Raw genomic sequence first — 24695 nt, 5'->3', positions numbered from 1 at the left:
TTAATTCTCACTCAAAATTAACTGGGGGCGTAGCTCAGATGGTAGAGCGCTCGCTTAGCATGCGAGAGGTACCGGGATCGATACCCGGCGCCTCCAAAAATCCTTTTTAATTCACTTTTCTTGTAAATTTCAAAGTGAACTAAAAAATATCACTAATATTAGCCAATGAAAACATAAATTTAGCATAAATTTTTTATGTTTGTTCAAAATAACTTAAATATTATAGCAAGTTTTTAAAACTAATTTATTTTTATTTTTTAATATAAATTTAATTATATTAAATAATATAAAAAATATAATTTTGGAATGTTTCATACATTTCTTTTTTTAATACAATATTAAAACAAATTTGTAAAAATTTAAAAATAATATATAATTTAATAAATTGCATAAATAAATTCTGTGATTCGCAAGGTTATAATGTCAAACGAAAGTAATATTGATAGGCGAAACTCACTTTTCATTTATCTACATTTTGCATTGGAAACAAACATATTTTATACTAATTATCATAATATATGTTTTTTAAAAATTTTCAACCAAATCTGAACAAATATCTTATTTCTGAATTTTTTATTAATTAACAACTATGATTAAGACCACCAATATAGACATAATTGTAAAAGGTAGAAAATCCAGAAAATTAATAGCAGGAAAAATATTGACTACGGGTTTCAGTAAAATAGATCCCATCTCTTTTTATTGATGTTCATTATTTTTTTCAAACTTTGAATTTAACAAACAAAAATCAATGTAATTTTTTTCAGATCCGGGAGCTCCGTTACGACGGCAGCCGCAACCTGGAGTTGGACAACATTCTGCTGATTGCCGCGCAGACGGGCATGTTCATCTACTCGACGTTCACGGTGATCGGCGGCCACTTCACCATGGAGAAAAACACCGCCCTGGTGCTGATCACGGCGATAGCCTCCCTTGCGCAGACCACGTGCCAGACCATGTTCATCCTGGACGCGTCTCGGCGCAGCTGCTCGTCGGCGCGGCAAATCCGACGCAAGCCCGGCCGACAACTGGTCACCTTCCTGCTGGTGGCCAATCTGGCCATGTGGGCCGTCAACACGCTGGAGAAGTCGAGGGCCGAGTCGCACCCCGTGCAACTCCACTTCTACGGCCTCTGGGCTTGGACCATCATCACGCACGTCAGCATGCCGCTGGCCATCTTTTACCGCTTCCACTCGACCGTTTGTCTCTTCGACATCTGGAAACGCGCGTACAAGCTTAAGCCTGTTTATATGTAAATCCCATCAGATTATTAATTTAATTTATGCAGAAATATCACAATTCAATAAGGATGTGTGGAAATTTCAAGCAGGCTGCAAGTATTTAAAAGATATAAAGATACAATAAGATAAAATATATTTTTTTCCTTTTTTTTTGCAGTCTTTTAAATATTTCAAATATTTGAAAATCGAAACCAAACTGTTTTTAAATTATTTTTAGTGTTTTTTTTTTATATTTAATTGATTTCACATCTGGCCTGCTTAGGATTCTGAATGTCCACCAATATAGAAACCAAAAATATTTATCTCTGCATATCTCTCCCCTTTAGGATCTCCATGAACCATAGCCTTATTCTTTTCTACTCTCATATATTTTAAAAGAACTTTTTGATATGACTTTTACAAAGCAAAAAATACAAACCTCTCGCCAATATTTTTTATATCCCGAATATTTTGAGGTATAGAACGCAGACAAAATGAACAAATCCGACTGACCCAGAGCTTAATTGATGCAGCACTCGTTTCAATTTCATTTCATTCCTTCCAAAAGCACTTCTTCTTTCACATTTCACACAAGGGTTAAAAACCCAGCACGCATTCAATTTTTTTTCCTAAAAAGCGCACATACACAGCAGAGAGAAAGAGAGGAAATGAAATTTTGGTAGGTTTCCATCCACACACATACTGCTCTGCTCAGGGGGTGATGAGATTCTCATTCATCAGTCATAAAACATTCCGAAAGAGGAAGTAGCGTGTTGTTGGAAAGAGCCTTTTTGTGCTCTCACATCTGGGTTGTGCACGGAGGAGAGTGGCTCTCTTTTAATCAGTCAAATAAATACACAGAAACCCACCAGTCTGACAGGGATGCTCTTTCTTTATATATAGATGTGTGCAAGTCCCTTACGAAAAAAAAATAAAAGCAGAGTAGCAGACCAGTTTCCTCTCCCGCCCTTGGGGACCATAAAGCAACCCCACCATATATATCCCAGCTAAGTGAGTGTGAAAAGACGGACGCCTTATTAATTTTTACGATTTTTAATCCTGCTAGCCTCGAGATAGAAAGAAGTTATAATTTTAAATATTGGCGTTAAACCCATTTTAAGAGAAATGTATTAATTTTGTGCAATATTGTAATAAAAGCGCGAATGTAATATATCTGTGTATTATAATTATAAACGGAGGACAGCTTGCGTAAATGTATCTACATGTCACACAATGGGAAATTATACGTCGTATGATGTCTAACATTACTATTCCATATTTTATCTCTGGTGTAATATGATGGTGTTTTGTAATATTGCAGCACGTTGAGAATATTGAATGACTCACGCACGTACCACAGACCGTTCCGAACACAAAACTGCCCCTCGCGACTAATGGTGCGCCGACGGACACTCGATTTCCTCCCGTTTCTCGCATCCCCACATGTACACGCTCCGACCAAAAAGCAGACAATAGGAATCAAATCAAACAGACACAACTTCATATTAATACTGCCATTTTCTAAAATTGCATTTTGGACGAGTTTTGCCCTCATGCGAAAAATAAATGTGAACCTTGTGTCTAACAATTTTTCGGTAGATTATATAGGAAAGGTATGGATTATAATAAAAAAATAACTCTTATCGCCACTTTAACAGATAATAATCTTATCAAGATATTCAAACTCAATGACATATAGATAAACTCAATTTAAAGGTTCAAAAATAAGTCAAATCTACTTTAAAAAAAGAAGTGGGCAAATAATTTATCAATGAAAAATGTACACATACAAACAAAATTAGAACTTGTTTGGTAAATTTTTCTTCAACTTTTTTATTTAATTATTTTTTATTAATATATGGTCTCCATCAATTATAATTAAGAGGTATTGAGGACCAGAGAATTATAGGTTTTATACGAATTAAGAGTTTGGAAAAAAAAATGATTACATTATGATAAGACTTTTATTTTATTTTAGGAAAAAACTAGATTTGGATTTATAACAAAACTAAATTTTAATTTACAAAAAAAAGGAAAAATGAAATTAGCTTCAAAAGTCTTATAAACTTCAAATTTTTATTCTCGATCCAGGAGCAAAATGGACTTGGTTAAAAATTAAAAAGACAAATAGATAAAAAAAAAACCGGCCTACGCGCGTACTCAGCCCATCACATGTTGTTCTCTGCAAAAAGGCAGCTCTGGCGGTTTCGAGTTTCACCTACACTCTGCACCTTATTATGCAAATGGGCTCGCTCTCAAATTTCATTCCGCGTGTCAAGCGAGAGTTTGCATTTTCCCCCAACGGTCCGTGCTAATCACCTGTTTAAAGTTGAAAACAAAGCGAAACGAAGCCTTTTTTAATCAGCGCAGAGAGACCTAAAAAAAAAATGCATGCAGATTTTGAAATTTTGTGCTGCGCACTTACGGTGACCATCACAAGGATTGTGCCGGGGCCATTATTATTTTCGACCACCCCTCTTGTTCTGTCGGAAAACCGGCCCCGGCACTGGTGCAATTTATTTATTCATGCCTCCCTATTTTGCATAGCTGCACTTGGTCTAATAGCCTGCGTGTAAATTTGTAAACCGAAAATGCTCGGCGTAAAATTTTCCTCCCTCTCCCTTTCTTCTTGCACTTTCTTGTATAAATTTGGGCAATAAAAGAGAGCGAGTCAGTGCTGGAAAAGCAGGGGAATTTTCTCTTCTCGTCGAACACGCAATTTTCGCGCCCGCTGCTCTTCGACGGGTGGCCTGGAATTTCGTCCCGAACGGCTCTTTTATATGGCATTATGGCTTTTGCGGTTTTTATTAAAAATGTTATCATGGTGGAACTCGTTGACGGGCGTGCCATTTCGCGTTTAATAACGAGAGACGGCAGATTATTTTCCAGGAGATTTTGTGCTGAGTGCGCGCCGTTCTACTTGGCTTTTATTCAGATTAGCCCCTTTCTCGGAGCAGAATTGTCCCTTTAAATTGCTCTTAAACGGGAAATGGTCCCCCCTCAGTCGGCATAATAAGCCAAACTTCAATCTTCTCCAGGCAAACCAAAGCTGCCCTCAGAAAAATCTAGATTCAACTTTTTTTTACTTTTGTGGCTTGCAATGTGCTATTCTGCATGTCCTCGCAAAAAAATCAAATTCTGTATCCAAATACTGTGTTCATTTTTTGTAAATTTCATGAAATGTCTGCAATATTATACAATGTAAATATGAACTCTATCAATGAACTGGTGATTTATGTATATGAATAGTAATTTTATTAATGATTTCATTGTTAAAAACTTTTCTCAAGTCATTTGTTTCGTATATCTTTAAAACACTTGAAACTTGGAATAAAAAAATATCTTATTCTCGTCCCACCAATACTCTAACAGTGTGAAAAATGTACCATATATTATATAATTTGAATGTTGTACGCCAACCAGCTGCAATGTATCAAATTTACGAGTCAAATAAAAGTGACGCTATCTAGCAAAATATCTGGACTCGCCTCCTCTTTCATTATTTTCATACCAAAAGAAAAAACACAGTGCGCTTTCTTTACTCCTTTTTTTCATTACCTTCACATCATAAAAGTGCTCCAGCAACACGCGGATTTGCTACACAGACGCAGACCACACAGAAAGAAAGACCGCGGCAAGCTGCTTTTTCTCGGGACTTAATTAAACGAGACTTTAAAGCGATGAGACGAGCGCGTCTGCTCGATCTGACGTAAAATGCGTTTGATAAACACGCCGACGCACGACTTTTTAAAATACCAGCAGAAATTGAAAAGACCACGATGAAAAGAGGGATGCGTTAAATAATAGGGGGGATTGACAAGAAAAACTTTTGGGAGTTATGCTGATGAAAAATTTTGATTAGAAGATAACTTTTTAGCTGTAGATGAAAAAGGGAAAAAAGTTTCAACACTTGTGATTTTTTCTTTAATGAATTTAATGCTGTTATTTTTTAATTAAATTTCTTAAATTAGCATATACTATAAATAGTTCTAAAGTTTTAAAATGGAAGTTAAACAAATTTAAAAAAAAAAAACACGTTTCTCATAAAAAACTTGTAAACCATCCAAATATTATACATGAAAATTCATCAAAAATAAATAGTATATGCGTAGATTCCATCAAATTTCATATTGAAAAACAAAATAAATTGGGCAATTCAAAGTTAAAAATACATATTATGTATGTAAAATTAATGATCAGAAAAAAATATGCTAAAACATGACTTTTTAATTATTCCATGTACTACTTATCGCTACCTATATTATTTTTCATTTAATTATTTTGTATAGCAATATAAAAAAAGAAACGAAAAAAAAATATTTTTTCACCAATTGTTGACTGTAATTAATATATTGTAACAATGTGGACAATTTAACAACAATATTAATAACTTTTTTTCGTAAAGTTTTATAACTAGTACATGTATGGAAATATTTCAAAACAAGGTTGACCATTGCCTATTGCACTTGATTGATTTTTTTTTACCTTTTGTAAAAAACCATTTCTTCATTTTTTTTCGTCAGCTTGTTATTCTCTTTTATCTTAATCCGAGCGTTCTAACTGCCCCTGCTCAGAATCAAACCCTTTTTCCAGCGTTATCCGCCTGCAGGGCATCCTTCTCTCTCATCTGCGTATGAATAATGCAGCAAAATTACGTCCCTGCGCGTCGCACACAATTGGCTTTCGCACACTATAATAATGGCAGAATGCAGTCAACTCAAGCGTCGGTCGTTTGCATAACCGTCGGCTATAAAAGGGGTGCACACGCGGCGAATGGCATACCTTCTTCCTTTCATTCCACCGTCCTCACCTACTCACTCAATTTAAGAGCCTCCGCTCGCACCAATTTACCAACCCTATAGATGCAGCTCGAAATTACACCAACACTGCACGTTTTCCTTTTCTTCGTCGGCGGACACGGTGCATTACAATGCTCGCCGGGGGTGTGTGTTTTGCATTAGAATGGCTTAATAATGACTGCAGCAGGTTCGTCTCATCTCCCTTTTTTCTACGCAAGCTTTGTTTTATTTTCAAGCTGAGCAGCGAGAAAGATGAGATTCCGAAAGGGTGCTGCTCGTAAGGAAAGAAGACGCCGAGTGCACCTGTGTACGATACTGCAGCGTGTTTTTATTTTTCTCCATCACGTGAAAATATATGCATGCGTGCTCGGCTGAGTAAAGTAATGAGAAGTGAAAATTTCTTTGCATGCGAGAAGGAGAGATGAAAGGAAAATAAATTATAAATTGCTTTTTTTAGTTATCAACATAGAAAAGGGTGGAAATAGAATAAAGGGAAACTATTTAATGAAGCTAAAAAAAACGTACTATTCTTTGTTGTAATAAATATCAGGAAAGTTCAATTTTCCTACATAAAATATTTGTAAATAGCAAATAGAAGCTAACTTAATTCAATTATTATTTCAATTGATTAAGTGATTTGTGCAAAATTCTGTTGAAATAGTAATTATTTTAATTTTTTCTTTCAACTGAAATGTTTTTTTGGTGTCGTCTTCCATTTAAAAAATGTCAGCAAAAATATGAGCATCGTCACGTTAAAAAGCACAGATATACATTTTTTTACATGAAATTCGCGTTGGTTACGCGACGAGTAATGAGCGCCGCGAGCGAAACGTCCAACATGACATTTGCAATTAAGCGAGTTTTCCAACGTCAAGTGTGTGAGCCATACTTGATGAGCGCAATTTGCCGGCGAAATGCCCAACTGGCGTGAGAATTTAAATATCAAGGCAGTGTGACTCACAAGCCAGAAAAAGCCGAGTATAATTATATTTATTTGAATTTCCTACAAAATCTTTTGCGCTGCTGGAAATTATCAGTAAACTTGTTAGTGCTAAATTTTGCAAATAATCTCGCTTGACAAACTTTGCCAAAAGTTGTGCCTCGGAGCGGAAGATTGCAAGTTAAGGGGGCGCGAAAGTTTCGGGACGACGTGCCAGCGATCAGCAAAGTTGTTCCTGCTGCACACGTAGTCTATTATCTTGGCTCTCCAGCAGCCACAGTGGCTTTTTATTCTCCTTCGAATGAGTTGTGGGAGTCATTAAGGACAAATTAATAAAGCGTAATCCCACACATTTCTCGAAAAGCTCCGTTGAGACGAGGAGAGGAATCATCTCTCTCGTTCAGCATCGGCATCCTGAGAGAGGAAATTGAATTAAATCCACAGCAGCAGACGACTTCCTTTTACATTATGTTGAGCAAAAGGCACTAAAATTATGAGAAGAGGAAAAGGAAGCTAGTTAATATAAAAGATAAATTTATTTACTTTATCACAAAATGTTTAATTATCCAACATTACCAAGCTCAATTATTAAACAGAATTTATACTTTTGAATCATCAATTGATTAAAATTTTTTCATATCGTTATATATCTCAATTTGAGTAAAAAATAAGAAATAAAAATTTATTTAATCCATCTTTTTTTTATCGCATTTCAAATGCCTTCTTTTTGTATGATTTCAAAGTTAAAAAAAAACGAGAAATGTGACTTAATAAACATCAACAATTTTTTATAATTAATTTTTCAATTATCGTTTATTTTATTGTTATTTATGTGTCTACATAGTTACAGAACAATTTTTTTTACATTAAATCGACGAAAAATATTTATTTAAAAATAATAATTGTCAGACAGGACGGCACCGCCTCAAGAATTTTGCCAATACTTCCAAGATCCGCCGAGTAAATTTCCAGAAAAAAAATTTTAAACCTTTTTCACTGCCCTAGCTGTAAGAACAAGGTGGTGTAAAGTGTAATCCCCAAAAATAATCGGCGGGTATCATTAGGAAATAAATCTCTTTCTGAAACGCGCGTCTTGGAGACGATCCGTGTTTGACTATCGAGTTTCCATGGGAACCGGCGGTGAGTCGGCCCGAGATGAAAACGCTAAATTCCATTTATCCCCCTCTCCTCCCCGTGGAAGCGGCAACACGGCAGCCACCCTCACCCCCGACACACCCCCGCGTGCCGAATATCGATCCCTTATTTTGGACGAAAAAGTTCAAAAGCGGCGTCCAAGGGGCCGCCACTTGCCGGCACCGCGAGGGTTGCCTAAGCCACAGGTGCCGAACGAAATCATCCCCCTGGTACGTACGCGGGGTGGCTGCCGTCGCACAGCAGGCAGGGGTGAAACGAAAATGGTTTTTTGTGCTGACCACTAGGGGTGGAATTTTCGGGCTACCGGCTGCTACCCAACAGCGAAATGATGGGGGCGGAATGAGTCGAGAGGGATTAACAGAGTTTATTGAACGCGACGCAGCGGCCTGTCGAAAATGCTCTCCTGTGATCAGAAAGCAAATAAATTGAGGACAGTTGTGAATTAATTTGGTACCAATGGTCGTCAAGGGTATACGAAAATAGTACACAGCACATTACAGATGGAATATTCATATTTGAAAATTAAAACATCAATTAAGCATTTATAAAAAAAACCAAAAAAGTAATATTAATATAATAAATCGGGCGTTATTTTGCATTGAAACTACGAAAACATCTTGCCCTGAATAATGGAATTAATTTCCAAAATTAAACTATTCATTGCGAAAAAAATGTAATATAAAAAATTCAATTAAACTTTCAAAGGAGAGCAACGTGACTGTTAAAATTAGGAACTCTGCTAAAAGATCTGTTTTCTGTTGACAAAATATTATGGGTTTATTTTTGACATTTTAAATTTCAAATTCTTCTAACAAAAATTATAAAAGTCCCTAATTAAGATTCAGAATAAAAATAAAAATATATCTTTAATTTTTTTTCTTACATATTACAACAATACATTTTTAGATCAACTGATTCCATACAAAAGAGTCATTATTATGCGATTTTCTCCCTCAGATCATCATCTCGTCTCATCTGGCACAAAGCCTGGGGTCCCCTAGTCTAATTTGAATTTCAAGACGAAGAAGCGATAAAAGATAAAAGGATCCAAGTGAGCAAAGCAGTGTGTGCGACCGGGTGAAAAGGGCCCTGCGACTGCTGAGTGCTGATGCCTGCTGGAGAAAACGTACAAGGAGCAGAGATTGATGAATAGCAGGGTGGCAGCTCTCGCCTATTTTACGTTTCATCCCTCGAAGTGCATTTACTCCCAAAAGCTACTTCAGCTGCTTTCGGGATAGAATAAGAAGTGGCTCTTTTCACCCGCGCCTCCAGCAAAATGAAAAAATCTCTGCTCTCCTCCAGCAGTAAATAACACCTCCTTTGACATCGTCTATTATTCAAAAATTATTTTCTTTTGCCCGCATCTTAAAAGTAGATAACGTACTTATTGTAAGTGTCGGTACCCCGATGTAATTTGTGCTATGTGAAAATAAAAGTTGCTTTGTTTAATTTGATTGAAGAAAATATTTTCAATAATCAGTGAAAAATTATTATCTGAAAAATAAAGGAAATTTTTTAATCTAAATTAAATCATTTTGAGCAAAATGCAAGATAATGCATAAAATATTTATAAAAAATATTACTTTTTTTGAAAATGCTTCATTTCCATGATCATCTCCTCCAGTGTCAACTTCTTCAAACAAAAAAGTACTTTTTGTACCAAATTAAAAAAAAAATGCTTATAAATGAAATTATTATTTGCATTTACATTTTTAATTAAAACAAAAGTATATTTTTTAATCATCCTATAATCATAGTTTGTTATGATTATTTCCTATATTTAGTGTATTCAATTACAGTTGGAAATATAACGCCACGTCGCTATTTTTTGTGGCAAATAAGCAAAAGCAACACGTACACTCGCTTGCGTGTGCCGTGCACCACACACATATATAGTACAAAAACATTCACCTGTGTGTGCTTTGCTTACTTACAATTAAAAAGGTAACAAAACTACCGATAAGTAGAACCACTCCTGGGTCTCTTTGGCAGTTCCCCTTGATCTTGATTTTGATTTTGTCGTGACACGATTATTATTTCGACCCTGACTTTGTTCTCAGACCCCCAAAAAACGCACATGCATGTAATTGCACTTGCGGCCATCGTGGGAGAAAGAGTATCCATGGAAACTCCAGAGCACACACACAAATCTATTACATCTGAAACGATTATTTAAAATTATATCTGATTGATGAAAAAAAAAGCTTTGACACTACAACTTGTTTACATTTCAGCTGGTCAATTACTGTTGTATTTGTGATTGCAAATGTGAATGGCCGGCATATAATTGAAGGGAGTGATGATGATTATATGGGCCGGTGCTTTGTTTTCATTTGATGGGGTGCTGCTCTGAGCTCTACACGGATTTTATTATGCTGCGCGAGGCCTGTTCGACGGACACCCACCCGTGCTATTATTAAATCGGGCGGCCGATCTGCCAGAGGGATAATTTTAACGTGCTATGCGAAAGTACACAAAAAGAGGACGCGCGAGTGACCAGCTTCAAACGCCCCGCCGGCCCGAGCGGTTGAGCGAGATCGAGCCTTTGAGTTTCGCGAGTTCTTCAACCCCTTTGATTTGCATCTCATGATGTGTGGGCGGCCGCCTCTCTGATATTGTTGCCAAGAGGGAAAGTGATTATTATACATTTTAATTTCATCATAAACATAAATAAAAATTTCATTCTCACCCTGCCTGCAATTACAGCAATAATGCTTTTGAGATAAATATTATTTTGAAAATATGTCTGCAGAAAAAAATGTTCTACAAAAAAAAAAAAAACATTAAGTCAAACGTTTTAGGCAATGTACTTTGATTGATTTCAACTACTTTATTATATTAAAGTTTCAATTAATTTAAAACATTCTTTTTTTGGAGGGAATAATTTTTTTAATTTTAATGAGTTAATATTAAATTTTAAAAGTTTTTAAGAATTATTTTTCCTTATTTTAGATATTCTAATGATAATTTTAGTCTAAAAAATTGCTTAAATTATAAATATTACAATGATTGATGACTGAATAATTGTATCAAAACAATAATAACTTTTACTCAATATGGCAATGAATTAGCGTAAAATCAAAATAAGCGAATATATATTAAATTTATTTCAATAACAATTCTCATTGTTTCATCTGTTCATAATAATTTTAATTTCAATGCATTTATTCTCCCGCGACAAGTCAAGTGAGAGAAAAGTCACATTGGGAGAGAATTGGCAGCCAGCTCTAGTAGAAACAATTTACTATTAAACACATAAACCCAATTTGGATGCCAAAAAGTGTTTTCGAATTAAACCTATATACTTGCGGAGCTGGAGCCGTAAACGGAAAAATTAATATTATTTTTTAATATATAAAATAAAAAATATCTAGTTCAACCATTTTTATTGTTTATGCAAATTAGCATTTTCCCCTTTATTGGTCATCTTAGAATAAATGCACGTCCTAACTTCAAACAAAGTAGCTTCTTTTTCTTTCCCAGAGTCTCCGACACAGCATTATTATATTATTATACAAACGCAAAACCTGCTCTCGTCGTCGTCGTCAATCAGAAAACGAGTTTCGCCGCGGATAAGATTTCCATCTCTCGGTTCGACGCGGTTTTGAATGAGAAGCCACCGGCCGAGCTGAGGAGGAATCGAGCAATCTTGATGAATCAAATACATGAAAAGCATCGGTCCCCTCTTTAAATCTTTCTCACTGGACGATATTTTCTTTCTTGCCCGTATCTCCGCCCCTGCTCTTCACACGCATAAAGAAAAAAAATAAGAAAAAAAAAAACACTCCATGAAAATATAAAATGTGCTCATCATTATATAATGTGAAATAAATCTCGTCAGTCTGGCTGGCGCGTCGAGTGGTGATCATCAACGGAGGAGCCGCCGAGGATTTTTATATTTTATTTCTGTCCCGGGTGTAGTTTGGCCGCATTTCGGCAGGGGACGCCAGCACCGTCGCCGCCGAGAGTGGAAGGAAGGTTGCTGTGTTTTTCGGCGAGGGTGCCGTCCTCGTTGGAGGGGGTTGTGCTTTCGAGGGGAGACTCTGCGTGCACTTCCCGAAAGAACAGCAACAGCAGCAGTCGTGCCAGAGATTTCAATGTGAGCAGCGACGTTTCTCTCTCCTCGTTTGTGTGTTCTTTCTTCAAGACAAAGAGGAGAGTTTTTAATTATTTAGCGCGAGTCCGTCCGACGACAGTGACATTCCCAAGGAGACGAGAAGGTTAATCACCCGAGTCACCTTTAATTCCCTCGCTGCATTGTTTTGTTTTTAACTTTTGTTTTGGTTCGGAGGAGCTGCAAATCACATCATGAGGTGAGTTTCATGCTTTTAATAACTTTTTGTTGGTATTTGTCGTCATGTGTCAAGTACGTGTTTGAAAAAAATTTTGTGAGAATGTTTTTGGCTACCCTAAGTTTTCGGGAAATGGCGGAAGTTGTGGAAGATACCTAGAGGCATAAAAATGTCTATTCAAAATAAATTTAAATTTGAAAAAAAAAATTTAAAATTCAATTCCAAAAATGAAAAAAAGTTAAGAAGATATTTTAGTACTGCTATAGCCTCTGCTAACACATTTATTATTGTTATTTTCCATTTATTTCTCGTTTTATTTTGTTTTTTATTTTAAGTAATATTACTTTTATGTTATTGAATGATAGGTTGGTGTGGTTTAGTTAAATAAGGCTTCTAAATTTAAAATAACTTTTAAAAGATAAACATTTCAAATTATTTCAACTTATTTTTTTTTATAGTATTTTTTTTTAACTTTGATTATGTCAAATTATACAAAATGTAATGATTATTTTTTATATTATAAAATTATTCTAGGAAGTTATAAATTTTAATATTTTTATTAAAACTAAATGCTTAAAAACTAATCAAACATGATTTTATGTATATATTCGCGGCTGTCTCACTTATTTAATATTACAATGAATGCAGTCAGTATATTCACACCTTCTCTAGTTGTAACCTAATGATTGGTCGTAGTATATTATATAATTCGATACTCAATTGTTACATCATTTGATCTTCCAGGGCCAGGTTAAGAATATAAATAAAAAAAGTATAAACATTTTCTGTAAAAATAGGCAACGCGCTCATTATAAACAACAAATTAATAAAAATGAAATATGCTCAATTTTTTAATGAAAAGTCTTCTTGCAGAACTAAGGCAAAAATGGATTTAATTAAGTCATAAAAACTGATAAAATCCCATAATTTTATTTTAATGATTTGGATTATAAGTCAATACACAATAAGAGATTCTCTTAATTTTACAACATACACTAAATAAAATGTCCCATGAAAAGATACGAAGAGATTAAAATTAATTAGGAAATGCTTCAATAAATATAAAAAAATCACCAAAAATTGATACAGAAATTGGAGAACTCAGCTTGCAATGCTGCTTAATTTATGGTTTGAAATCTTAAACCAAAACAGAGAGCAATCAGATAGGCCAAAATTAAACAACCATTTGTAATTTTTTAATTAAATATATAATTATCCTGCGTAACACGTGTTCCCAATTATTAAAAGTGGGTGTATCTGCTCAATTCTTCTCTTCCACTTGGAGATTTTATCTCCTACGAGTAGAGGGATAAAATCTTTCATCTGAATTGCAAAACTAATATTTGAGCAGCGAATATCTCTCCCGGCCAAGATGATAAAAATTTCATATAACGAGAATAAGGAGGACGAAATGCATTTCCCCGCGAGGGAGCACTCAAAATTCATCACAGAAACATCCCCCCATGCGAAATCAGCGAAAAAATAATGAACAGGAAACACACGGGCTGCTTTCTCTATATCTTCTTCCCTTCCTCTCTGTCTTCCGAAACTCTCTGTTGTGCACCCCCGCGCCACAAAATTTCTCTCACAAAATTTCACCGCACACGCACTGCACCTTTTCTCCCTTTTGAAATTTTCCCTGCATGCTTGATTTGAATGTGTCCCTTGCTCAATACGTGCCCAAAAACGAGGCGATGATTGAAATACACCCACTAAGGGGTTGACGGCAACATCAATATCATCAACCCTCTCGCCCACTTCCTCTTTCCCTCTCCAAAAACAACTTCAAACCCGTGCTCGCTGCTCCGGATATTAATAAGGGACAGGACGCCAAACCTTGACGAATACTTACCGGGTTGATGCAATTTTAATTATCGATAATTATTATTTTTTTCAAGAGTTTTTCACACCACAATCGATCGTGAAAATTTCTTGTTGGTTAAAATGATCAAACTAATAAATTTAGTATGTAATCGTAAGCGGTTTAAAAAGCCAGCACTATTTTAAAACTCTAATTTTGATTTCAACTAATTGAGAATGAATAGAGAATTTAGAAGAATTTTTTTTATTGTTTCGTTTTCTTTATTTTATTATTTTGCTGCAAGTGGACATAGTGATAGTGACAATAATTGGCGACCACTTAAAAGCAAACCAAATTAAAATTGCAAAATAATTTTGGGCTTTGCATTTATATATTTTTTTAATTTTGCATTTAAACAAAGAAATAAAAATTATATTGTATTACATTTTTTTAACTTGGAGAATTTTGTGCTTTACTTTAATTCCACGTTTTTTTTTATTTTTTATTTTTTCAATTTTATTGGCTCAATTACAAAAAGTAATGATAACTTAAACATTTATAGTTGTCTGTTTCTGTGTAATAAATTTTTTTTTTAACAATTTTCTTCCATTTTATATCTAAAACTAGAAATATTTGAATAGGGATCATTACACTAATTTCTTCATTTCTTGTAATATAAGAAGCTTTATCGAGGGGAAAATTGTTCAACTAGCCAATTTTTTTAAATTTATTTCGTCTGAAAAAATTACAAACAAAACCAGACGAAAACCAATCAATTCGATTGAGAAGTGATTGAGCGTCCCCCGCACTTCCCTTATTATAAAAGAATGAATGAGTGGCGCTGCGATGGTTGGCGCCTGTAAAGGCAGATGTCTCTGAACGCACTGCCCAGCCCGTGGTGTTCTCTGCTGGTGAGCGCGGCGGCAAACGCCAACGCCAGCCGATTACATGCACGGCTCGCCGCTTTCCATCCGTCCACCAGCAAAAATAAAACACATCAAAAAACAAGTCTCCCATGCTTGCCGTAGCGTAGCCTTAGCCTTTTAGTCGCAACTCGGCCAGCAGCACGCGAGCATCTCCCGCCCCGAGTAGAAAAGAAAGACAAAAAAGAATCACTCCAATTTTGCCCCCGACGAGAGAAAACAATCTGAAATTTGGCCGCGGCCTCTGTGTGCAGTGTGAGCAGCACCGACGCGCACCCGGCCCTGGGCATGTGCTGAAGCGGGGGCGCGCGCCCCGCAACCCTCCGCCAACCCTCGTCGAGCCGCAGCACTCGCTCGGCTCCCACAGGGCGCGCTCACCTCGGCTACGACGGAGGCCAAACGTGCGAACGCTTCCGCTGGCTCAGGGCACCATGTAAAGATCTGCGAGGACCCGCCCCAGAGGAGAGGCTACCCTGCGGAAGGCTCGTTCAGCCCTGTCGTCCACCCAGTTTACCAGCCGAGTCGCCTCATCCGCCGCCCAGGAGGGTCGTCGGTCGCCGACTCAGGGGCTTCGTCCCCGTTGCTGCCCCGTTCCGCCACCCCTACCCCTAGCATCCTTAGTGCTGGCAGTCAGGAGATCCTCAGGGTCCGCTGTCGGATCCTGCCCTCGGTCGCCGAAGTCAAGCCTTCCAGACCCAACACCCCCTCGCTCCCGCCGCCTCCACCGACGCCTCCGCAACTACAAAAACAACCAGTAACAGGTGAGCCACCCCCTAACAACCCCCCGAAAGGTACCACCCTGAGAGACACGTGGGTGTTTACCTGATTTGATTCTTTGGAGTGCTCTCGGTGCTTGTCTGGTTGCAGAGTGTGTTGTGATCTGTTGCTATTAGGGATGGTCCTGATTTAAATTTCCCAAAAGTATTAAATTTATTTTAATTTTGTAAAAAAAGAAGAGGAAGTTGCCTAAAATTTTAAAATAGTTTGATAGAATGAAATTGAAATTTGATCTAATATTTAATGAAAATTTGCATGAAAGAGTTGAAACAGTTTAAAAACATTTTTCACATTTTTTTTTTAAATATAAATATTAGGAATACATTTTAAACAACCCTTTCAAAACGTCAGCCTGCTTGTCTGGTAAGCGCTTCCACTTTCCCTGTCTGTCTTTCTTTTACTCTCTCTATAGACATATTTTCCACGCTGTTGCCCTGCATATTTTTCACAGAACAAAAGTTCACCCGGGCACAAAACCCCATTTTTATTCGTCAGATTTGTGGCACGCGGCCAGAAGCCGTGATCGCCGCAACAAACGCTGATTAATATCTACGCAAGCGAGGAATTTTTTATCTCAAATAATTTCTCCACACCACCCTGGCAACAGTTTGTTTTTCAACCAGTAACTTTTCCTAACTATATAGTTGGCATTAGTTTTGCTGTGTGTTTTGTGCGTGCATGCGATCGAGAGGAACAAGTAGCCGTAGAAGGAAAGGGTTTATTGCCGCACACTTAAAAAACTCAGCTGGCGACGGCGAATTTCATTCTGTTCGTTCTCGGGCACCCATCTCGCTACTTTTATTAGGCCCCGGGGCCAAGTGCTGCATTCCCTCGGCCGCTACTCGTTTTTCCTCTTTTTGCAAAAGAGAAGAAGACGACATCCCCACCGCCGAGACGGTAATCTGATGCAAATTGCGTTTCGGAATTATTATTATTATTTCTATGTATATGCATGAGAGGCGGTGCTCATGAATGCGTGTGATTTGAACTTTGCCAGCCGCTGGGGTTGCTCGTTTGCGCGAGATCAGATTTTGTGATATGGGGACGTCAAGTCACCGTGAGTCCTAAACGTTTTGCAGCCAACCCCTTTTTGTACATTATGTGCGGGGGATTCCGGTTCGTTTTACACCTCGTTAGGAATTCATTTTGCGGTGCACTAATTATAACATCAACTTTCAGGGTCATATGCAGAGGGTATTACATAAAATAACATGATTAAAGTTTTATATTATTGAGCATAATTGTTTAAATAATATTTATTTATATTTAAAAAAATTTTACTGACAACATAATTTTAATATAAAAATTATTTAAAAACATTTTGCATTAAATATAATATTATGTGAATTTTTTGGTTTAAATTTTTGTTTTTTTATGTTTCCAATAAAAATTGTTTATAAAACAATGCCAACAATAAAATTATTGCCAGCAACTATAAAAAAATCTCTCAGGAATCAATATTAATCTGAAATCTTCTACTAAAAATATTGGTGCAATCTGAATTGTTTGATTTGAAACTAAAATTGTCCTTATTAATTATGAATATGCTAGCTCAAATGACGATATATTAATAGAATAAGAGCGATGCAAAATTTTCTTTGTTTCGAATGTATAATTTCAATTGTTTTCAAGCGGTAAAACTGCTATTTTAAATTCACGCCAGTGCGATAAAAAAGCCCTGAAAAACGGCGTTAATTCTTGTCTCATCTTCGCAATCTTTTCGCTTTCGTTTCCTCCTCGTCTGCGTTGCCGGCGTTAAAAACTCTGCAGCAGCCAAAAGTAGTTTTAATTGCGTGTGCGATGAACACAGCGACAAGGCCGGCGAGCAAATTACACGGCTCGGCGTCTTTTAATCCCAAGACAAACACATGCAGCATCCGAGAGAGGCAGCGACTCGTGCCACTACACACATTTGAATGCATAATATTCAACCTCCGTTTAACCTTCTGCAGCGCCTCTAATTTACGACAGGGCGCCGAGCAAAATAAAAACTCAATCACAACCGAATGACGCAGTGTGCTTGCGTGGAAAATAAGTAAATGTGTCACGGATTGAATCGGAGAGGCAGTGTTGATTGTCACACCGAGAGTGGAACAGGTGCAATTGCTTCGGCATTGAACTCTCAACAGCCAGTCCTGGACATGCAGCGCACGCGAAGTTGGTCTTTTTTATAAGGCATTAACGCAGGCGTGCATCATCAAACTTTGTTTTCTTTTACGCCGGTTCGTGGAAGTATTTTGAGCTATTTTTATTGTTCTCCGAGATGGATAATGACCGCCGTGAGTGCAACGTAACTGAATACAAACATTAAACAGCGAGAGAGAAACAAAAAATTATACGCGGTTGTATTTGAGAGAAGGAAAGAAACATAAAAATTTGAAAAAGTGGCCAAAAGAGTGAAACAAATAATCTCCCAGATGGAGTAAATTTTCAAGCTTTGATTATAACAAGGCAAAAATTACGACAAAGTTCAAAGAGGTGAATAATAAAAATAAAATAAAATTTGTTGTCTTGCTGTTAGGGCTGAATTAATTAAACAAACATATAAAAAAAATGTCAATTACAATAGAACTTTACAAAAGAGAGTCTTCTTTTTAAATTCACTCCGAAATTCACAATCTTGTCAAATTTTGCATATTAAATAGTTTTCTTTAATTGCAGGATTCATTCTTAGTTTATCATTATTTAAAACATCTAACAGAATAAAATATACGAAATAAAATTGGCATTTGAAATGGTGCATTTGAAAAACTGAAAATAAGGCAAAATTAAAATAATAAATATTCAAATACTAAAAAATGTTAATAATTATATCAGAAGTAAAATATAAATATTATTGTAAATGTATATTTAAATAAGCTTTATAGTGGCTGCAAATAATCCCATAGCAGGTCTCTTAGAGCCTTCTGGATAACCCCTGTCAAGGTCGTTGCGCTCTTCCCATGACTTCATATTGTACTGCCGGGACCGATGATTGCATTCCGCCTCCTCGAGACTCATTCTAGAGCAGAGTAAAAAAAAGTAATCTGCCAGGAAAACTGGTGTCGATGCCCGTTTCATTGAAATTCCCGCGCGCAAAGAATGGCAGTTAAAAGAAATTGCCTAAAAATTAACCCTTGTACGAGAGTTTTTCGTCCTGCAGGCTAATTGGCTGTGGAGGAAAAAATTACTGTTTTGCCTTTGCACCAAGTCGACCTACGAAAAAGTAATGGTGTCATCCTCAGAAGTTAAACGGCGCCGTAAAAATTTAAAAGCGCGGCCGTAAAACATAAAAAACAACTTTCGGGGGCGCCTTTAAATCAATAAGCGTCTCAAACGGCCGGGTTAATTAAAAATTCTGCTGATGTCATAGAAAAAGGTCAGCTGTGGTGGGTTAAAGAGTGTCACGAGCAGATCAACGCGGTTGAGAAACTATAACGTCCATATAATATCAAAAGAATAACCTACGCGCGTTTTTGAGCCGAAAACGCCAAGGATTTCAATTACCAATTCGGATCGCGCCGCTTTCACTCCAAACTCAGTCAGAGTGGCTTTTGTTCTCATTATTTAATCAGAAGAAACAACAAACCTGGCTCGGCTCATTTCAATTTTTCACACGCGGAGCCAGTTTGGATCCGAAGGAGAAAAAGAACGAGTTTGTTTGCCGAGTGAAAAAAAAGAAGCCGTGCGTCTCTCTCTCTGATTCTTTCTCATTCAAGAAGAGAGTGAGCCTAATAAGCGCAATTGTAGTGTGCTCTGAATTGTAAGAGTCCGAGCTATAGGCAGTCGCGTCGCAGCAGCTGAGGCGTGTATGCTGATTTCTTTATCGCTGCTCGCCGTTCGTGGCCGCGAGTGTGTTTGTGTTTAGTTCGGTTTTCGCCTCCGAGGCGGACGATGCACTTTCGGCCACTTCTCCAGTGAAAATGGTGCGCAAGTACAAATTCATCACCGGCGGCTACTACCGTGAGTCTCCAAAATTACACTATTGACTAGAGAAAAGACTAGAATTACATTTAAAACTTTTTTTTTAATTATGTAAACATTTCTAATAAGAAAATTCAAAATAATTGAATAATAGCTTGAAAAATACTTTATCAGACTTAAATTGTCTTCAAATTTTTAAAAGTCTTGCAAAATTTGTTGGCATCAGAGTGATTTTTACACAGAGTATAAATTTTTGACTGCGAGCTTAAAAAAAATCGATAGTGAAATTAATTTTAGCCAACCTCTTTTTTGCATCAATCTGCCCTGCCTCAGCCTCTGTAATTAAATTTATTTTACGACCGATGGGTCCCTGCGACGGTTCTCATGAATTATTTTATATCAGACTTCATCAGACCCCCTGGTCTGAAATCAGATCGCGCTTCTTTTCGGCCTCGGGTGCGAATACATCGAAATCCTGACTTAATTGAATTCCAATTTGCCAACTTGGCTCCGAGCCTGCTAAGCCAGCTGAATGGTTTTTAGGCCGTTTAATTTGCTTTAGCCACGCCAATTACCGTGGTCTTTTTCGGGACCTATAGCAAAAGCACTCACTACTCAGCTGATAAATGGCTATGATAACAAGGAACAAGGTGTTGGCCTCAAGAGGTGTTTTCAAATATTCAATAAACAAAAAATGTTAGGAAAAAAAATCATTTTTAGACTGAAAGGCTGAAATAGTCAATTATGCCTGGGAATCTTTTGCAAATTTGCAATGTGTTGAAATTTAACTAAAGTTAGTTTGATTTTTCGCTACCAAATCAATACAGATATTATGCTGTAGAAAAAAATCAAAGTATATGCTTTTATCGATATGCGAATTTTAGCAAATTTTTCTTTTTATTTATTTATTATTATTTTTTTTTTTTTTAATTTTTTCTCTAAATTTTATCAGCAACTTTTGGTATATTTGTGCTCTGATTTTCCAAGCAAATTATATTTTATTTTCCCTTTCCCGGCGCCCATCTCATCTCATTAGAGCTTTAATTAACCAGAGTCTAATTGGAAAACGAGCGTCTAGCCCGCTGCCAACGTCAGGCTCTCTTCTCTCTTCAGGCTTTATTTTCTCCTGTTTTTCATTATCCCGGGGCGATTGTTAAAAATTTAGCGTCTGCCTCGGCGGCGAGCGACTGCATTTTTCCAACAAGGGTCATCTGCATACTCGTAGCTCGGTGGTAATTGTCTTCTTAAATATTCCCTTTCGGTCGGCGTGCCATTGTTTTGTTTGAGGAGTCATTCACCTGCACCAGTCTCCTGTTCGCTGCTCGGACGTGTATGTACTTTTTGTTAAGAGCAAAACGCGCGGCATGTCGGGCTCTAATCACGCTAAATAATCACGAGAGAAAGAAAGACACGGAAAAGAAGGGCCTCGCTTTCTGCTTGGATGTTGCTCTGATATTCTTCCTCGTGCACGCTGTCTCGAACTTTTGCGCGACCAGATTACTTTTATAAAAATATTACGGTTCTCTGTTACGTGAACGTAAGTAAATTGCTTCATGCGCGAGATGCGGCGTATTATTTATACCTCAAGGGGAAGGTGAGGAGGAGAGAGAGAAAGAGTAACGAACCGCGGTTTAATTCGCGACGTAGATTGGCAAAGCGGCGACTCGCGAAAATTGATGATTCAGCCAAATTTTGTGCAAGTTAACTGCCATTCCGGTCAAACCGCCTAACGCAGTCTAAAAAGTGGCCAAAGAATTTTATTTAAAAAGCTAATATTAAAGTAAAGAACTTAAAGTATAATTTTTTTAATGCAATTATTAAATGTTTTTTATAATTTTTCTATAATTCTTAATTTGACAATTAATATAATTATTATAATATTTTATTTTTAAAATTTTATATATTTGCTATCAGTTACTTCCCATTTTGTTGACATTATAGGCATAAATTTTACAGATTTTATATAGCGGAAAATAAATAATATTTTTCAAAGATCACAATAGCTGCAGTGATAATTAAAATCGATCTAAGTAATCCTTGTTGTTTGGGAAAAGATGACGGTTTCCTTAAATAATTAATATTATAATTATGTAAAACAGTGTAATTGCTAAAATTGTAAACGTCTGTACCATTTGACTAATAATATTGACCCTTTTTCCTAATCATTGATGATAAACTCCTAAATAGATAAACGGAGAAAGAAAAATTAATATATTATTAACTTTAATTCCTTAAGAGGATTTCTACATGAACAGGATAGATTATTATAAATAAAAAAGTACATTTCTCGTTAGAAATTCATAAGAGCGCGATTAATGTGCGGTTGATCATCTCTCATGTGCCAAAAGTTCCTATTGAAATGTATGTTAATGCCCCTACTATTTTGGAAGCTTGTCGTTATATAAAGCAAAACTATTGGTAACAAAAAACCATAGAAACCAAATCCTGGCGATAGCAGCAAAAGTAGAAAAAAAACGATTCTAACGTTCCTTTTTTGGTGTGAGCTGCTTTGCATTTAATTTAAAATTCGTAAATCAAATGCGGTCGAGCGAAATGAAAAATGAGAAATAGAAAATTATATATTCTCTCGTGTTACCCTCTTTGGCGCGATTCGGATTTCTCCGAGCCGCAGAGCAGCTGCGAAATAAAATAAAATCTGCGGTTTCCGAGTTGGTCGACCCCGCAGTCAGCAGCTCGTCACTTTGCAGGACCACCGAACAGTTTTGTGTCGTTTTTGTGGCGATGCAAACGTGTTTGAAAGTCTCGTGCCCTGGCGACGAAAGTGCAGGCGGAGGTCGCGGACGGACGACAGTCGGTGCTCGGTCGCGAGACAATTGGCAGCTCGCGACTGAAATTCGGAAATAATCAGAAGAGCAGAGAATAATGGAGTCGTATTTCAATAGTTCGACCTCGTCGTCGCCAGCATCCAGCAGCTCCTTTGGTATATGACATACGTACAATTACATAACCTACTTTCGCGTATTGAACAGTCTCGGCCGCGGCACTTTTGTATGCGCGCCTATTTATGTGCTTCGCCCTTTTTCGGTGCTGACAAAAAGCAGCGTCACATTTGCTCCCTGCCCTCGAGACTTTAGAGTTTATTTTCGGCTTGGTAAATCAATTTTTGTGCATATATGTGATCGGAGAAGAGATGAAAAACACGTTGCCGATGCCCCGTGGCGAGTGGAGATACATTTTATTTAATATTCGCGAGTTTGAGCACTTTGAGAGCATGTCGAGGAAAAAATGTTTTATAACATGGGCTACGTGCCAGTCAAAACACTTGAGTCGTCTCATGTTTAAGTGAGATATTGTGCACAGCATAAAAAGTTCTCATCTGCAATATTTTAAATTTCTTAATTAGAAAAAATATATAGTAAATTAGAAATATTGTAAGCTTTTTATATAAAGTGATGTAAAGTGAAAAGATAATTTTGTTGTAAATTTAGGTTCCAAACCAAATAAATGGTTGCAGGTGTTATATATATATATTTTTTTTTAAATATTAAAGATTTAATTACATTCAATTATTTAAAATCACAAATTAATTGAAATCTGGGGAAAATGAGGACTTTTTTCACAAATTAAGCAGCATTTTTAGAAAATCAGAGATTCTGCTTTTAAAAATAAAATTTAGGCTCATTTATTTAGAATGTATTTTACTACGATCAATTTTTTTGCATCTCACATCCTTTTTATTTACATCACAAATTTGTAGAATTTGGTTTGTGTTGATAATTTTTTTAATTTATCCCAGATACATTCAAATTTTAGATACAAAAAGAATTTCTTACTTCATTAATACAGAACTGGTACAGATAAAACTCAAGGAACAATTGTCTGATGGACAATGAACGTTGTACATGCAGTGGGGTTAATAATCGTTTCTAATAAAGTTAACCGTCTCCGGCGGATATTGCAATCGCATAATAATGCTCTCTATTAGGAAAGCTCTCACGCTCCTATTAATGGCACAGACGGAGCTTAATTCACTTTCCAATACGAAAAAATGCGGACAGAAAATTGTATGCGCGAGAACAGACAAAGATCAGAAATCACGAAAAGCGAGTGAATGTATTTATAATTTTTTTTTTTCAAAGGAGGGATCTTCAAAGGCCAGCGCATGTGTGTGAAAAAGCCTCATGCATTTATTTATAAAACGCGAAATCGCTTTCCGCTCTGCACAGAAAACGATTTCTGCCGCTTCTAAAAATATGTGTATAATTCCATCGTCTGATGCGTTAGCAGTTTATTTCTCGACACTTTTTCTTGCGTAAACATTTGCTCTGCGAGCCTGAAATACAACCCATTGAGATGCAGAGGCTAGAAAAGGACGCTGCCAGAGAGTGACATCACTCGCTTTTTAATTATAGTAGTGAAAAACCACCCCCATGTGCCGTTTCGAGTTTCTCTCTAGCTTCAGGGGGTTGAAATTAAAAAGCGTGAGCTCTCAAGAGTGATTTTCTTCCTCCGTGACTCACGCTTGTGCTTCACTTGAGACGAAATTTCATCTAAAAAGGGGTGTGCAGATTTTCCTCTTTTGATTTTTGCGTCGCGGGGGTGATTTGAGCATAATTCGTGATCCGCCCCTTTTTTCGTCTATTGTTCTCGCAGTCGAGCAGTTTTTGTTTTAACGATGCTTTCAAAATAATTATTCCCAGCATATATATGAAAATAAAAATAATGCATTCTTGCTCGCGCGCCGAAGTACATGCGGGGAATTAATAATTGGATGCACTTCCATGAAAGGCGTTATCCTAGCTGTCGCTTCGAAATGGAAATTGCAGAGCAGCAACTCGACGACGACTATTATTACTGAAATAAAAGAAAAACAAAAGCGCTCTCTCGCAGGCGTTAATCAACTCCGAGGCCATTTGTCCTATTT

At 36.8% G+C, this 24695-nt stretch overlaps 3 protein-coding genes and 1 non-coding gene across 7 annotated transcripts in view; all 4 read left to right on the top strand.

Moving 5' to 3' along the window:
- LOC132205107 (proton channel OtopLc-like) overlaps positions 1–4695 on the top strand; it is a 38274-nt gene extending 33579 nt beyond the window's left edge. For all 4 annotated transcript variants that reach the window (XM_059633980.1, XM_059633982.1, XM_059633983.1 and 1 more), the window contains exon 10: positions 768–4695. In XM_059633980.1, coding sequence (XP_059489963.1) covers positions 768–1256 — 489 coding nt within the window. In that variant the 3' untranslated portion in view covers positions 1257–4695. The remainder of the gene's footprint in view (positions 1–767) is intronic.
- Positions 24–96, top strand: Trnaa-agc (transfer RNA alanine (anticodon AGC)). The gene has a single exon. It is a non-coding gene; the product is annotated as a tRNA-Ala (tRNA).
- Positions 4696–15076: 10381 nt separating the features above from the next.
- LOC132205231 (uncharacterized) lies at positions 15077–15956 on the top strand. Its single transcript, XM_059634179.1, has 2 exons — positions 15077–15118; positions 15498–15956. Exons 1-2 carry the CDS (start codon positions 15077–15079, stop codon positions 15954–15956), a joined length of 501 nt encoding a protein of 166 aa, XP_059490162.1.
- Positions 15957–19685: 3729 nt separating this feature from the next.
- The window catches only part of LOC132205122 (proton channel OtopLc), a 40881-nt gene continuing 35871 nt past the window's right edge, over positions 19686–24695 (top strand). Inside the window, exon 1 of the mRNA XM_059634000.1 lies at positions 19686–19849. Coding sequence (XP_059489983.1) covers positions 19810–19849 — 40 coding nt within the window. The 5' untranslated portion in view covers positions 19686–19809. The remainder of the gene's footprint in view (positions 19850–24695) is intronic.

Source organism: Neocloeon triangulifer, unplaced genomic scaffold, assembly GCF_031216515.1.
Source record: "Neocloeon triangulifer isolate White Clay Creek 2 clone unplaced genomic scaffold, ASM3121651v1 ptg000002l, whole genome shotgun sequence".
NCBI lineage: Eukaryota > Metazoa > Arthropoda > Insecta > Ephemeroptera > Baetidae > Neocloeon > Neocloeon triangulifer.
This window is presented reverse-complemented; position numbering and strand designations above follow the sequence as displayed.